General features: G+C 41.7%; 1 protein-coding gene across 5 annotated transcripts in view; it reads right to left on the bottom strand.

The window, feature by feature from the left end:
• Positions 1–14,497, bottom strand: part of FARP2 (FERM, ARH/RhoGEF and pleckstrin domain protein 2) — a 65,202-nt gene that overhangs the window by 8,683 nt on the left and 42,022 nt on the right. For all 5 annotated transcript variants that reach the window (XR_014219512.1, XM_082221759.1, XM_082221756.1 and 2 more), the window contains exons 14-20: positions 11,243–11,406; positions 7,807–7,896; positions 7,348–7,481; positions 6,875–6,956; positions 5,871–6,108; positions 3,224–3,354; positions 1,358–1,426 (exon numbers count right to left, since the gene is read on the bottom strand). Coding sequence is in view for 4 of the 5 variants with exons in the window: in XM_082221759.1 (XP_082077885.1) it covers positions 1,358–1,426; positions 3,224–3,354; positions 5,871–6,108; positions 6,875–6,956; positions 7,348–7,481; positions 7,807–7,896; positions 11,243–11,406 (908 nt within the window). In the remaining variant the exon portion in view is untranslated. The remainder of the gene's footprint in view (positions 1–1,357; positions 1,427–3,223; positions 3,355–5,870; positions 6,109–6,874; positions 6,957–7,347; positions 7,482–7,806; positions 7,897–11,242; positions 11,407–14,497) is intronic.

Below are 14,497 nucleotides of genomic sequence, written 5' to 3'. Positions count from 1 at the left end.
AGTGAGGCTGTGTTGTTTGAGGCTGCAGTAGGAATCTGAAATTGCCTGGAATCAGGCAGACAAACCATACACAATTTATCCCTCCTATTGCGGTCCCAAACAATACAGCTCACACTGTTCAGAGGGCTCCCCAAACCTTTGCAGAGGCCACAGAGAGGGAAGAGAAAAATAGCAAAATTTGTTGGCAAGCTGCCCTCCACACATACAACCATTGGATAAACCCCTTTGTAGCTTTATTTGCAAACCAAATAAATTTGCAAACCAATGTAAGTTTTCTCTTTAAATTGTGCTGCAAGTGGTTCACAGTAAAGCATAACAGTAACAAAACCAACTATCACTGTCTGTTATATTTCTCTATAAAAGTATTTAACTTTCATCCACTCAAGATATCTGCATTACACTATGCTTACAGTTTCTCATTGTAATTATAGGGCACAAATTATTACCAACCGGTTTTCAGTTCATACATGATTATAAAGTCCTTCAACACCAAGGGAAAAAACCCTGTAGTTTTTCTGTGCAGAATTAGGATCAAGCAAAGAGACTGCCCAACTAACAGAAGCCACTTTCTTTTGGGAGCCCTTTTAAGGAACGGATCCTGACAACATCAAAATCTGATGAGGAACAAGCACATACAGCACATACAAATTAGCTGCCCACAGGGCAAACTGAGAATATGAGAACCACCCTGCTGGATCAGATCAAAGATGCATCTCATCCAGCAAACTCTTCTTAGAGGCCAACTAGATACTCATGGGGAGCCCACATGCAGTAGATGAGCACAGTAACGCTCCCCCACTTGTGTTACCCAACAACTGGCATTCAGAGGCATTCTGCTTTCAATACTGGGTGAAGTACACAGCCATCATAGACTCAAAAGAATCTTGGAGTTGGAAGGGACTCTGAGGGTCATCTTCTCCAGCCCCCTGCAATGCAGGAATCTCAGCACAAGCACCCGTGACAGATGGCCATCCAACCTCTGCTTGGAAATCTCCAAGGAAGGAGGGTCCACAACTGTTCCATCATGACAAGCAGTTACTGATCAAGGGCCATTCTGCTATCTATCTCTTGAGGATCCAGCCCCATGAGGAGGCAAAGAATCCAAGCTTGGATAAAGTCAGGGTTTGGGAACCCACCTATGCAACTGCCTCACATTTCCTGAAAAGTTCCATGCTGTATACAAAGGCTTCTTTATATTTTGGCTGTGAAACAACCGAGGCTCAAATAACAAGGCCGTACTGCTCAGAATATGTACAGGAAACTTAAGTCTTGACCAATCCCAATCAAACTACTACAGGGGAATGGGCTCCAGAAACCTCATTATGAGTTGAAATCTTGATCAAAAGCATCAGCTCACCAGAAAGAACATCCTTTGCTGTAAACCCTTTTTGGTAAGCTTGTATAAGCAGCCTTCCCGGATAAATTCCTGTGGGGAAAAATACACAAAGCTTTAGTACATTTGATGGCTCTTCTGTGAAATGCGCCACTCTCTACTTCAGGGGTGGGGCTGTTTTTGGCCCGAGGACTCTCTTACAGTCACCCACCTCTCCAAAGCCTACATGCCAGTGGTGGACATGGCCAATGTATATACATGTACTAAACATACAGACCCCACTCAGGACACATACAGTAAGCACAATGCCAGACATACAGACACACACCATACTCTTCCCCCTCTCTCACACATACCACACACACACACACACACACACACACACACACACAGGCTGCCTGTTACTTTGCGTAGATTGGTTTGTGCAAAGAAAAACACAGCATTTCTCCCCACTTCAGTGTGTGTGTGTGCGTGCGTGTATGCACATGCGCATGCATGCATGATAATGCTGCCATTTACTCTTAAAGAACAACGAGCAGGCAAAGGCTTTGTCTTTATTCTTGGTGTGGTGGTGCTTAGCACTAAGATTGCAGCAGAGACTTGCTTTGCCTCCTGACCACACCAGGATATAAATCTGGCCACTTCCCATGGATTGGCTGGCCAGATCTGGGCTGTGGGTTTGTCACCTCTGCTCTGATTATTTCCCTCATCACCAGCAGGACCACTTCCAGTTCTCTGCTGGAAGTGTGCCACTAAGCTACAAAAGCCATCTAGGCCACCAGAGCAAACTTATTTAAAACAGCTAGGCTGTTACAACTAGGCCACTCAGTTAGTGTTCTATTAAAACTAAGAATGACCAGGCTCACCACAAATTATGTGACCACCTCTTCCATTTATAAAATGTGAGCATCCCCCAACTTATGCAGGGGTTATGTTCCACGCCCCTGTGCGCATAAGTGAAATTGCGTAAAGTGGAGAGTACCTTCTAAAAAGCCTCTAAATCTCCCCCCACCCCAATTCTCCAGCACTCACTCGCACTCTCTCTCCATACAATTCTCTCTTCAACATGAGTTTAAGCTCTGGGGCTGGCAGGAGGTAGGAGGATGCACTGGAATGTGGCTGCTGCTGCGCTACCCCAGGTACCAGCCATTTGGCGGAGAGGCTGAGCAGCCTACACAAAGCCCTGCTCTGCCTCCGGTCTCCCCAGGGTTTCCTCTGTGCTATCTGATGTCCTCTTTGGGCTCCGGGGAGGGTTTCTTTACAAGCGTCAAGAACTCTCCAGCTGACTCCCGCCATTTGAGTCTATTTATATTTATTTATATTCATATATATGAGTCTATTTATCTATTTTTTTGCACTGCACATATATGCAATCGCACGCGAGTGGAACATGCGTAAGTGGGAGGATGTTTGTCCAGTTTCCAAAGCTCTTTATAGTGCTGTGGTACACAACTAAGAGTCCTCAAAATGTCTAAGGGGCAAGTCCATGATGAATGAATACATGAAGAGAGACTGCACACCCATGCATGCATCATACTTGTGCTGGTCCCTGTTACCTCTGTGGATCAGAAATTAATTGAAGGACTAGGAAAACTGAAACAATGCCTATGATCCCTGAAATGAAGGTCCTTCAAAGGAGCCTCTTCTCACATTGTTTTGCCAGCCTTTAAAACATCTCGGTAAGTACATGCAAATACAATTTTTGAATGGTTATTCATGAGAGTTTCAATACTGAGATATATTTTTTGGAAATAACATACTGGATTTCCCTAGTTCTGAAATAAACCAGTAAAACCTCTAAAGCCATCATCCCATAAAGGAAGAAAGCAAGAAGAAAGGTCAGAAACAATTGAAGTACACGGGTCTTAAAATATGGAAAGAACTACCTACTCTGCCAGCTGCTACAAGGTTATCAATGCCAAGCAGGTCGTGCTGTAACTCTGTTAGCTTCTGGAAATTCTCCAAACGGATGAGACTGTTTTGAAGCTGTGACGTAATTTCTGTGATTTCTTTCAGTGCACCTGCAGAAGGGAATTACAAAAGAAAAGGTCTACTCCAAACCAAGCAATCAGAGAAGCATGGACAAAAGTACAGGCCAAACTGAAGCAGTGTATGAACATTGCTTTTTTCCAAAAGGAAAAAATGGAACGTTACATGTACTTATTTAAGAGAAGATGCAATCACAGAAATCTCCACATGATTGGTAAGTGGACAGACTAGCCTAAACATACACGACCATGCCATTTTAATTAGACCTACCCAAACGTTGCAATGCTATGGTATCAACAGCTACTAGTCACAATGGCAGTATTTCCTGCAGTATCAGAGGCTGTATGCTGCTGAATGCCAGTTTCTGAGGAACAAGAGAGGGAAAGTTCTACTGCACTCAATTCCTCTCATGGGCTCTATATAGGTTGGTCATTGTGGGAAAGAAGGCTAGACTAGATAGGCCTCTGATCTGATCTTGCTGGGCTCCACTTACATTCTTCCCCAGTGAGAACCATAAAGAGCCACTTAGACTCCATTTTACCTAATTTTGTGCTCAAAATAAACTCTGCAAAATCAAACATGGTTGCACTTTCATAATTATTATACCTTACATCCAAAAAATAGGTGTTCAAAATGCAGTAATATATTTTGCAGAAGATGGTGGAAAAGTAAGGAATGGAAGACAGATTTTGGAAGCAAGCACGGTATATAAGCCCAGGGACAATAACGGAGATATGTGTAATAACTCTATTTTGGCTTCTGAGACTGTAACCTACATTTCTCAGCTGTCTTTAATTTATTATTATTATTATTATTATTATTATTATTATTATTATTATTATTATTTACAGAGATCCTCATGGTGGGCAGTTTTACTCATGTACTGGGTTTTTTGTGCAGATTTATTTGCTTACAACTTTCACTAGAACAACTCTTCAAAGGTTAAGGCTGAGACTGTTCCATTATTCTTAATTGCTATAGTACTCAATTTCACAATAATTCCTAGGAGGCAGAATATGTGTCATTCACACGTGTGAATGCCACATTTATGTTTGACAGTAATGAGCTGGTCCAATGTCACACATTATCCATGATATCCAATTTTGCCCTGTATATTATATCTGCAGAACGCACACAGCCCCACCTATAAGAACTATGGCAGATACTCTTCTCACTTGTATTTTAAATGGAGATGTATGATGCAAAGCCAATAAGGATGGGTTTGTACTTTTATGTTCACAACTTAACTACTGCAATAGTCACAGCATTCACATGACTCAGTATTTTCCAAAGGAGACAGTTCACATGACTAAGTGCAAGTAAGATGATGGTGTGACTCAGTTCTTGGCTCAGTGTCACACTGTTCACAGAAAGTAGAACAAAATAATAGGTAGTCTCCCCAGAAGAAGAAGAGTTTGGATTTGATATCCTGCCTTTCACTCCCTTTAAGGAGTCTCAAAGCGGCTAACATTCTCCTTTCCCTTCCTCCACCACAACAAACACTCTGTGAGGTGAGCGGGGCTGAGAGACTTCAGAGAAGTGTGACTGGCCCAAGGTCACCCAGCAGCTGCATGTGGAGGAGTGGAGACGCGAACCGGGTTCCCCAGATTACGAGACTACCGCTCTTAACCACTACATCACACTACCCACCCAACAGGTGGGTAGGGATGCCCACCAGTCAATCACTGGGCATCACCATGACATTTGCCAACCCAGGTCCTTGGGGATGTAGGACAGGATACTTATTAAACACACACACAAACAAAATTAAGTGATTTAACTTCAAAAGGAAAGTGTTTGGTCCCAATACAGTGGTACCTCGGGTTAAGAACTTAATTCATTCTGGAGGTCCGTTCTTAACCTGAAACTGTTCTTAACCTGAGGTACCACTTTAGCTAATGGGGCCTCCCGCTGCCGCTGCACGATTTCTGTTCTCATCCTGAAGCAAAGTTCTTAACCTGAGGTACTATTTCTGGGTTAGCGGAGTCTGTAAGCTGAAGCATCTGTAATGTGAGGTACCACTGTACTTCCTATACACCCACAGCCTAAATTCAAGCTAGGATGCAAAAGAAGTTTCAAGTCATGGCTTGAACTTGACTTCACCTGCTGTCATATAAGCCTGGAAAAGGTTGACATAGGCTAGAGGTTAAAAATAACTGAAACCAGATGAACTCGTTTTGTAGCAATACAGTGGTATCTCGGAAGTCGTATGGAATCCATTTCGGAAGTCCATTCAACATCCAAAACATTCGGATACCAAGGTGCAGCTTCCAATTGGCTGCAAGAAGCTCTTGCAGCCAATCAGAACCCACAGAAGTCACATCCGACGTTTGGGTTCCAAAGAACGTTCACAAACTGGGAACACTCACTTCCAGGTATGTGGCATTTGGGAGCCAAAACATTTGACTCGCAAAGCATTCAGGATCCAAGCTACGACTGTACTGTTTCTACCAAGACAACCGAATTTCTGTCAATCAGCAACATAAAATGAGAATACAGAATGTGTCGAGTATTGGCATGGCAGATATTTGTCTGATCTTTCACTCACTCCTGCAGTCGGTGTAGTCTCGATGATCTGGCATGTAGTGTTTGCAAAGTCTCCCCAGGATCAGCTTGTAGTGCATTAACCTCTGGATGGGTTTCAGCAGGAAAGTGTTGAGTGGCAAGTAACAAACCTTCTGGAGTTCGAACTCCTTATAAACCATTTCCAGTTTCTTTATGCGCTTAGTTGCTTTCTCTAACTCCGACAGGACTTCATCATGTTTCTTCAGGTAGGTGGTATATTCCTGTAGGATCACAAAAGATGTGGCCATGAGTACAGGCTCTGGCAGCATTTACTTTCAGTTTCACATAATAATGGGCTGTCATTGCACACAAACCAAATCCTGTGGTTTAAAGCAAACTCTGTTACCCAAACAAGACACTTTCATGACCCAGAATTTGAAAGCAGCTTGTTTTGAAACAGACTGGAATTTGTTTTAAACCACAATATCTGGCTCATAGGTAACAAATCAGGATTCTATGAAAATGGAAGTCAAGACTGCTGAAGAACTCAGTCCAGTCATGCAGGAGCAGCAGGCTAGAAGGTGCATGCAAGAATCTCGCCTGGGCTCCTTCCTTGAGTACACATCGCTAACAATGATTTAATGTTATACAGTGGTGCCTCGCAAGACGAAAAGAATCCGTTCTGTGATTCTCTTCGTCTAGCGGTTTTTTCGTCTTGCAAAGCAAGCCCATTGACGGATTAGTGGATTAGCGCTATTAGCGGCTTTTAGCGGCTTATCTGCTGATCGGATCAGCTGATAAGCGGCTTAGCGGCTTAGAAAAGGGAGGGGGGAAGCAAAAAAAAACCACAGGAACTCGCAAGACATTTGCGTCTTGCGAAGGAAGCCCATAGGAGATTCGTTTTGCGAAGCACCTCTAAAACGGAAAACTCTTTTGTCTAGCGAGTTTTCCGTCTTGCGAGGCATTCGTCTTGCAGGGCACCACTGTATATTAATAAGCCCACTGAACATGAAGGAACACACAGATTCTTGGGAGTTATTTCTCTACCTTTAGCATATGCATATTTTTCAGCAAGACATCACCAATCCGTTGATAATCTCCTTTTGCGGGAGCGTTGGAACGTCCCTCCCTGCAATGAGAGTGTGAGAAGATTGTGCTCCTGCTCTTGGGAAATTGAATCTTACAATTATTTTCCAGTAGGAACTGTTTTCTAGAAACTAAAGCATACTAACAATAACTATAAAAGAGTTCCAAAACTGTTTCCATTCATTTCTCAGCAAACTAACCATGTTTCCTGTTTCAATTTGTAGCTCAAACTGGAGTCTCAATAATCAAATAATCATTTTAAAAACGGAAGAAAAGGGTTAACACTGTATGCTATCAACTAAACCTCTCTGAAGTTTATATGTATTTTGCAAAAATAGGCATGCCAGACCTGAAAATTTAAAACAAAGAAACCATATTTCTACTCTTTTTGACCAGATTCAAATGTTTGCCTTCACAATGACGTTAACACTTACCATAGTGCTAGCCGCTGTTCAAGCTCTTTCAGAAAACCTCTGTGAAATTCATAGATGGGGTCTATGTTTGAGAACAGCAAGGTCATGAGACCTTCAGGCATGGCATTTTCCTTGACAACTGCACTGCGGAACCACTGCAGAGGAGAGATAAATAAGAAGCAGATGTTTGGCTTCCTGTTCTTGGTATCAGCAATGTAAAAAGTATCAAAGAACCCAGAAAAACAACAACATGCAAACAAATTTCAACAATATCAAACAAGTCCTTTGGCAGCAGACACATACTCTAAACAAGATGCACAAGAGACGTTTTGCAAATATTCCATCTGGGAAATTCCAGTTTATAACCAATTTTACCCTGAGGCTAAGGGACTGCAATAACACACAATTTACAATTCACAATTTACACATACAACTATTAAAACAACTCTTTTTAGGGAAAAGTGGGTTTAAATCACTTACTACAGTTAGGACTTCCAAGTCTTTTAAATAAGTTCGTTCAGTAGCAAGAATTTCTTTTGCTATGAAATAGGCTTTGTCTGCTGGGTACCTCTGAAAGATAAAAGCAAATCCCAAATAAATGAAACAGAAAATGTTTCTTATTAAGAAACCTTGGTTGAGCTATATAAGAAGACTCCTTTGACCATCCAGATGTGCCAATATAAAAGGAGAGCCAAAACCAAAGCCTCCTGCTCTAAATGGTTTTGAAGTGTGTGGCTTTTAAAGGAAATATTTGAATCAAATATACCAAATGTATTCTTCAGATGAGGCAGTAGGAATCCTGAACCTGAGATGTGAATATGAGTTTCGTTAAGCCACACCTTGATCCTGATCTAGAGTTAGTTGCTTGAAACACACTGTTACCTGTGACCAAGCAGATACGGTAAGAACTAACCAGCAGTGGCCCTAATTCACAGATTGGATTCAACTAGTAGTGCACATTCCTGACATTGATGGTAACTGGCATTGTCACATGGAGCCTGATGGAAACAGAAACATGGGTACAAGAAGCCACAAATTTGCTTTTTAATATACCTCATCTAACCTCAGATAAGGCACCAAACCACAACCTTGAGGTTTACTGTATTATTTTCAACAGAAAAAGTCCTAGATTAGGATTATGGAACATACTCCAAAAACAAAAATGCCCAACCCCAAACTTTCCCAAATTCTTCTAAGTGTAAGATACAAAGGTGCAAAAATTTCATGATTTTTGCAGTGGGAAGATAATTGTATGGTTGATTTCCCTCCTGCTTAGACATGCAAAATAAGAGTTTTGCCTTTCGTTCTAGTTAATTTCACGTTTACCAAAATTGATTTACCAGCATGATTCACCAGCAGTAATCAATACGGTTGTTAAATAAGATAAACTGTCTATGGGTTGAACTGAGCTTGCTAAACAACAAAACCAGCTCATTCCCACCTGAAAAATGTGTTAAAGAGAAGGATCTGTTTTTGGGACTTCCGGGTTAGCGCCATCGCCGAATGGCGGACTCCCTCCGAGCTCCGGAGGGAGTCTGCTCGGCAGGGGCTGGGTCCTACCGCGCCGGCGACGCGGGGACCCTTAGAAACCACGGGAACGGATCCCGTGGACATGGTGACTCGGCTGGCACCGTTATCGCTCTCCCGGCTCGTGAAGGAGCCTTTTTAAAGGCTACGGATCGGGCGCCGGGGAGCAGCGTGGTGCTTTGAGTCCTCCGCTTCCCCTGCCGGGCGCAGCCGCATGCCATCCGGCGGAGAGCGCTGGCTTCTTCCAAAGGAAATTCGGACAATTGATCAACAACCCGTGAGTAATTGGGCAACCGGGTATAAAAGGAGGAAAAAAGAAATTTTTTTCCGGATTTGGCACGAGCGGGAGGGGATCCAAAAAAGGAAGTCAGTCCCCTCCCTGATTGTAAACATGCTAAAACAAGGACTGAGAAACCAAGATCGATTCAGAAGCTTATTGATGACAAAAATTACCAACTCCACGATGTGAATTATAAGAACTGTGCTGGAGGAGAGGAGTCGAGGGTGAGGAGAAAAAAGCAACCCCCCCCTGGGAACCGGGGCGATTCGGATAGCCTGGCGAAGAGAGATGGAGATTTTGACAGCTGTCAAAGGAGCTGTCAAAACTGGAAAATATAAAGAGGACTTTGCTACAAGTTCTTTGCTGGTTAATTTTGTTACAATTTGATATAAATATGGATATAAACTGTCGGGGAAAAGAAACAACAAATTGACTTTTGGATTGGAGGATACAAAGTTACTGTAATCCCTCTAGAGGGGATTTGGGACATTACAAGTGTCGTATGTGGAAAACTACTCTGGGATGTGCAAAGGTCTTATCTCCTGGGAAAGCTGCAGAACTGAAATATTATTTTGTCTACAGAGGTGACCATAATACAATAGAATCTTCTATTGAAGCAAGAAAGGAACTGGACGTAAGTCTGTGTCCCTGAATAACAAACCTCTGTAGAGACTTTAAATTTTGGAACAAGAAATGTTTTGACAGCTGAACAAGACAGAAACCTGAGAAACCAAGAAATAAAAGAGTAAATGACTGAATACGACACGGAACGAACAATGGGAGGAGCAACAAAAGATTAAAGAAAATTAAAGGCCTCTATTAGATTGGATTTTTGAAGTTAAACATCATTAAAACAACCAAATCCGAAGAAACCAGCAAGATGGACTGAGACAAATTTGGCTGTGGACTTAAGATCTCCAGGCCGACAACATATAGACAAATGGACATGGGGAATCAAAACCGGGGAAGGGAGGGGGAACCTTAGAATCCAAAGGCTTTGTAACCAACTTTTTGAAATTCTCTATACTTTCTATCTTATATTTTCTATAACTTTGATATTATATGTTTTTGTTTTTTCTTTTTTTTTTAGAAAGGGGGAACTCGTGGAAGGAATGAGAGCTGATCTTAGGGGGAAAATTTTGTTCTATTATAAGACGAGGAGTGACGTTAAGATTGTGTAAATTTAAATTGGTTTATGAGTAAAATATATTAGGTTTAATGAGAACTTGTGGAACCAACTTAGAGAAAGGGGAATACAATCGGGAGGGGAAGGAGGAAGTCCCAGAAAGAAGGTTATGAAAAGAAGGGTCTAAATTAGTTTCTCTTTTTCTTTCTTTTCTTTATCTTTCTTATTTTTCTATTCTGTTATTATTGGAAATTTTAATAAATATGATTATAAAAAAAAAGAGAAGGATCTGTTTTTGACAAGAAATAGTGGATTATTAGACTGCAGAAAAGCACTCAGAGAGTTGGAATTAATGTACTTTCTATAACTGTCTCTAATGTTTTACAGTACAACTATTCCCCACAAACAGAAAGGACAAAAATGGTGCTCTTGAGGTAAAGAGAAGCATTTAGTTCATATCTTACTTTGAAACAGCTGGAACAAAGGATTGTTCCTTCTAGCAGTTTTATAGTAGCAAAGTGTTGTGTATTTTAACACAGGTCAAGAAAAACCATTGTGTGGGAAGTTTAATAGTACACAAGACAGTACGATAGTATAGCACTGGCAGATTTGCACATTGCTAATATCTAAGGGCTTATGTACGCTTACCTTTTGCCATGCTCTTTCTATGCAGAGGTCTGCACTTTAATGCTCTGTGTCCAAGTGGTTTATTTTGTTTTGTTTTGCCCCAAGCTTTCCCTGTGAAAACCCGTTCTTCAAAGTTTTCTATGGATTGATGTTTCCTCTGATTGAAAGCTCCGGAGCAAAAAAAAAAAGGGGGGAGGGGGGCAACTTGGACACAGAGGTTTAAACCATGGACTGTGTGTGGAAAGAGTAGAGGAAAGGTAAATGTGAATAAGCCCCAACAAAGAAATCAGAAACTGAAGCAGAGGCTCATGAAACAAACAAACAAACACAAATCACCCTCCTTGTCCTTGCCTTACCTTACGCCTTGCCTCATCCTCTTCTTCTATCCTGGCACCACCAACATCGCTCAGGACAGGACTCAAAAGGGGAGATGAGCCCTGGCCAGGTGTGTTCATATTCACATGAAACGAGGGGTTCAGAGTCATTGGACTCTTCATTACAAAGGAAGACAGCTGAGGACCTAAGTGTCACATTAGGAAGGAAGTGGGGAGGAGAAAGAAGTTAAAAATTGGTTTTGCTTCAACAAAATACCACCAGGCACATCACCAAATCGACATAACACTTGCAAGTAGTTGTCTCCCCTGGTTTGCTTAATTTTTTTTTTTAAATGAGCCCACAAATATTTTAAAGCAGCCTTTGAAAATGTTAGGTACAATTTCTTGGAGGTCAAACTGGAATTAGCTAAGAATTTAGACTTTTGAACAAAAGCAACCTACAACAACAACAAGCCCATTTCCTCTGCTATGGCTAAACAGATCAAGACCACAATATACTGCTTCAACATATTCCTCGTGGAGAGTTAGAGTTCTTACTACTTTCTGCAAATAGAGCACAAGAGACACAATGGCCCTGAAAAACAGGGGACGGAAAGTAGGGGAACAAAAATGGGAGAGCTCCATGTTTTCAGAGTTCAGCATACATTTGATTTCAGAAACTGTGTATGTACGGATAGGAAATATGAAACTAGAAATAGGGAGAATGCAGACTGCATGCCCTTCCTGACTTTGTAACCACATAGCAGCTTTTAAATGGCTACCCATACTAAATACAGCTTCCTCTACAGTCTTTAAACCATGTTGCATCACTAAGTGGGTGGAGATAAGTTATTTCATTTGTCAAGTAATGTTTGAGGGTGTGTCTGGACAGCCGCGGCACAACGTAATTGTTATGTAGCAAGGAATGAAAAAGAAGCTTATCAAAACAATGTTTCAGGATTGTGAACACTACCAAGCTAGAGTAAATTTTCCATTTCTTGTAGCTTTTCTTTAGAGCAAGAAAGCTATTTCACAAAATACTGTTCTCTACAGAGAAGGTCTCTCAATTTTAATGCAAATTCCATGATCAGTATCATGTAAGAATATCAGGCTAGATCAGACTGAAGGCCCATCTAGTCCAGCGCAGGAGCTTTGCACGAAATGGGAACTAAATGGCACAGATCCGAATTGCAATGTTAAGCATTCTGGAGCCCTAGCATTGCGATTTGCTACCTAGAGCACAAAACTTCAAAATTAGGCTGTTCACCCCATTGTCCCTCACTTTCAAAGCAAAACAGCTTCTCTACTTATGCATTTTGAAAGTTTCTTGCATTTGAATTATGGCTGACATTTCCCCTGTTATAATTAATATATATTATCATTATTATTCCAATGCTAAAGCTGTTTTGGACAGGGTAACGCCAGAAAGGGCTCCTACGCTGACACCAGTAAGTGCTGCCCCAGATATGTCTGCCACTCCCACTCCAAATTCCATTCTGTACAGCCTCAGAAAGACAGCATGAAGCTTTGTGCTCCGGCCAACATTTATTCTTGATTCCACTGTAAACAGCAAAAAAAAAGTTCCACTGAACTGCCCCAAAGTATCCACTCAAAGTGATATTAAGGCCCAGTAATAAACAGGCACGTAATACTTTTCAACACTTATTTGAAGCGGGAGTAAGAAATTGGAGGGCAGCCAGCTGCAAGGCTTCTGCTACAGTGCTACACTACTGAAAGGAACCGACTGCTCTCTCGTTTGACTCAGGAAGCAAAGCCTTTTAAAAGTAATGAATGCCAAAAGAAAGGGGAGGCAATTCGAAAAGGAGAGGAAGTTTTAAGTGCATGCATTCCCACTGGTTAACTCAGGAAGCTAAACAGTGTTACACTTAGGTCACCTGGAAGAGATTCAGAATATCAGGGAAGTTAACTATTAACATTCTTTGGCCAGTCTACTGTATATTGTATCAACTCATGCAGTCCCCTGCTCCTCCTCCTGACTTTTAGTATCGTATCTGTAAGATCCAGCGTATTTGTTGGCATTTGTTCCTTGCTGGGAAAGCAGTTTACGGGAAATCTGCTTGAATGCACAAGTCAAATACAAACAAGAAGCAGCTTGGACTTCCCCCAGAGTCTTTAGTATTTCATTTCCTTTCCAACAGAAACCGCTCTTTAATGTGTTTCTTTCTTTCTTTCTTTCTCTCTCTCTCTCTCTCTCTCTCTCTCTCTCTCTCTTAAAAAAAACACTATTTTAAAATGCTGCTCAGTTTCAAGGCTAATATTCTTTTCATTGTGTGTATGAGATTGTGAGCAGATGGCATCCAGTACATTATGACCACAATTATAGAAACAACAGTGGGGGTGAAATCTTTCCTTAAAACACACTAAGTAAAGAAAGCTCTGCCAGTGTCTCGCATTGCCCATTAGCAGTATTGCATTTTAACAGGTATATGATAAAGGAATACTGCTACAGCTTTTTTCTTTTCTTTTCTAAAGATGAATTGCTTTTGCCCCACCTCTCATCTTCTGCTGGAAGCAAAAGAATTGAAGAGAATCATGGGAGTGGGGTGGGGTGAGATTAAAGATGGGAGTGGTTTTGAAACAATGCAAATCAGCATGATTTTTACAGTCAGTGACTATTAAAAGGCCTCCCATTATACATGGGAGTCAAAAGACAATTTTGCAGCCTGCCTGACAACTGACTGGTTATTTAGAAGGGATGTTGCATCTACTTTTGATAGTATCATTTCACAAAGAGGGAAAATGTGTGTTTAGAGTGTGAGTGAAAGTTGTGGATATGAAAAGCACAGAAGGAACTTTAGAAGCAAGTCTTTCCCCTTATAATTAGTGGTGCCTTTTGTGTGTGTCTGTAGATGAGCCTGTCTGACCATGTGTAAAACTGCACTTTCTTTGCCACTGAATCCAACTTCCGTGTTTCCAGAGAGGTCTGCACTTTGAAACAGTAGTTTTATATAGTTTTTCAGCTGCAGGTTTGTTTAATTTTAGACGGATGCAAATCATGTCACAGAAGTGGGACTAAAGAGACCACATAACACCGGTCTTGAAAGACCTACATTAGCTCCCAGTACGTTTCCGAGCACAATTCAAAGTGTTGGTGCTGACCTTTAAAGCCCTAAACGGCCTTGGTCCAGTATACCCGAAGGAGCGTCTCCACCCCCATCGTTCTACCCGGACACTGAGGTCCAGCACTGAGGGCCTTCTGGCGGTTCCCTCACTGCGATAAGCCAAGTTACAGGGAACCAGGCAGAGGGCCTTCTCGGTAGTGGCGCCTTCCCTGTG

The sequence above is a fragment of the Podarcis vaucheri genome, assembly GCF_965113315.1.
Source record: "Podarcis vaucheri genome assembly, chromosome: 5".
Classification (NCBI taxonomy): Eukaryota; Metazoa; Chordata; class Lepidosauria; order Squamata; family Lacertidae; genus Podarcis; species Podarcis vaucheri.
This window is presented reverse-complemented; position numbering and strand designations above follow the sequence as displayed.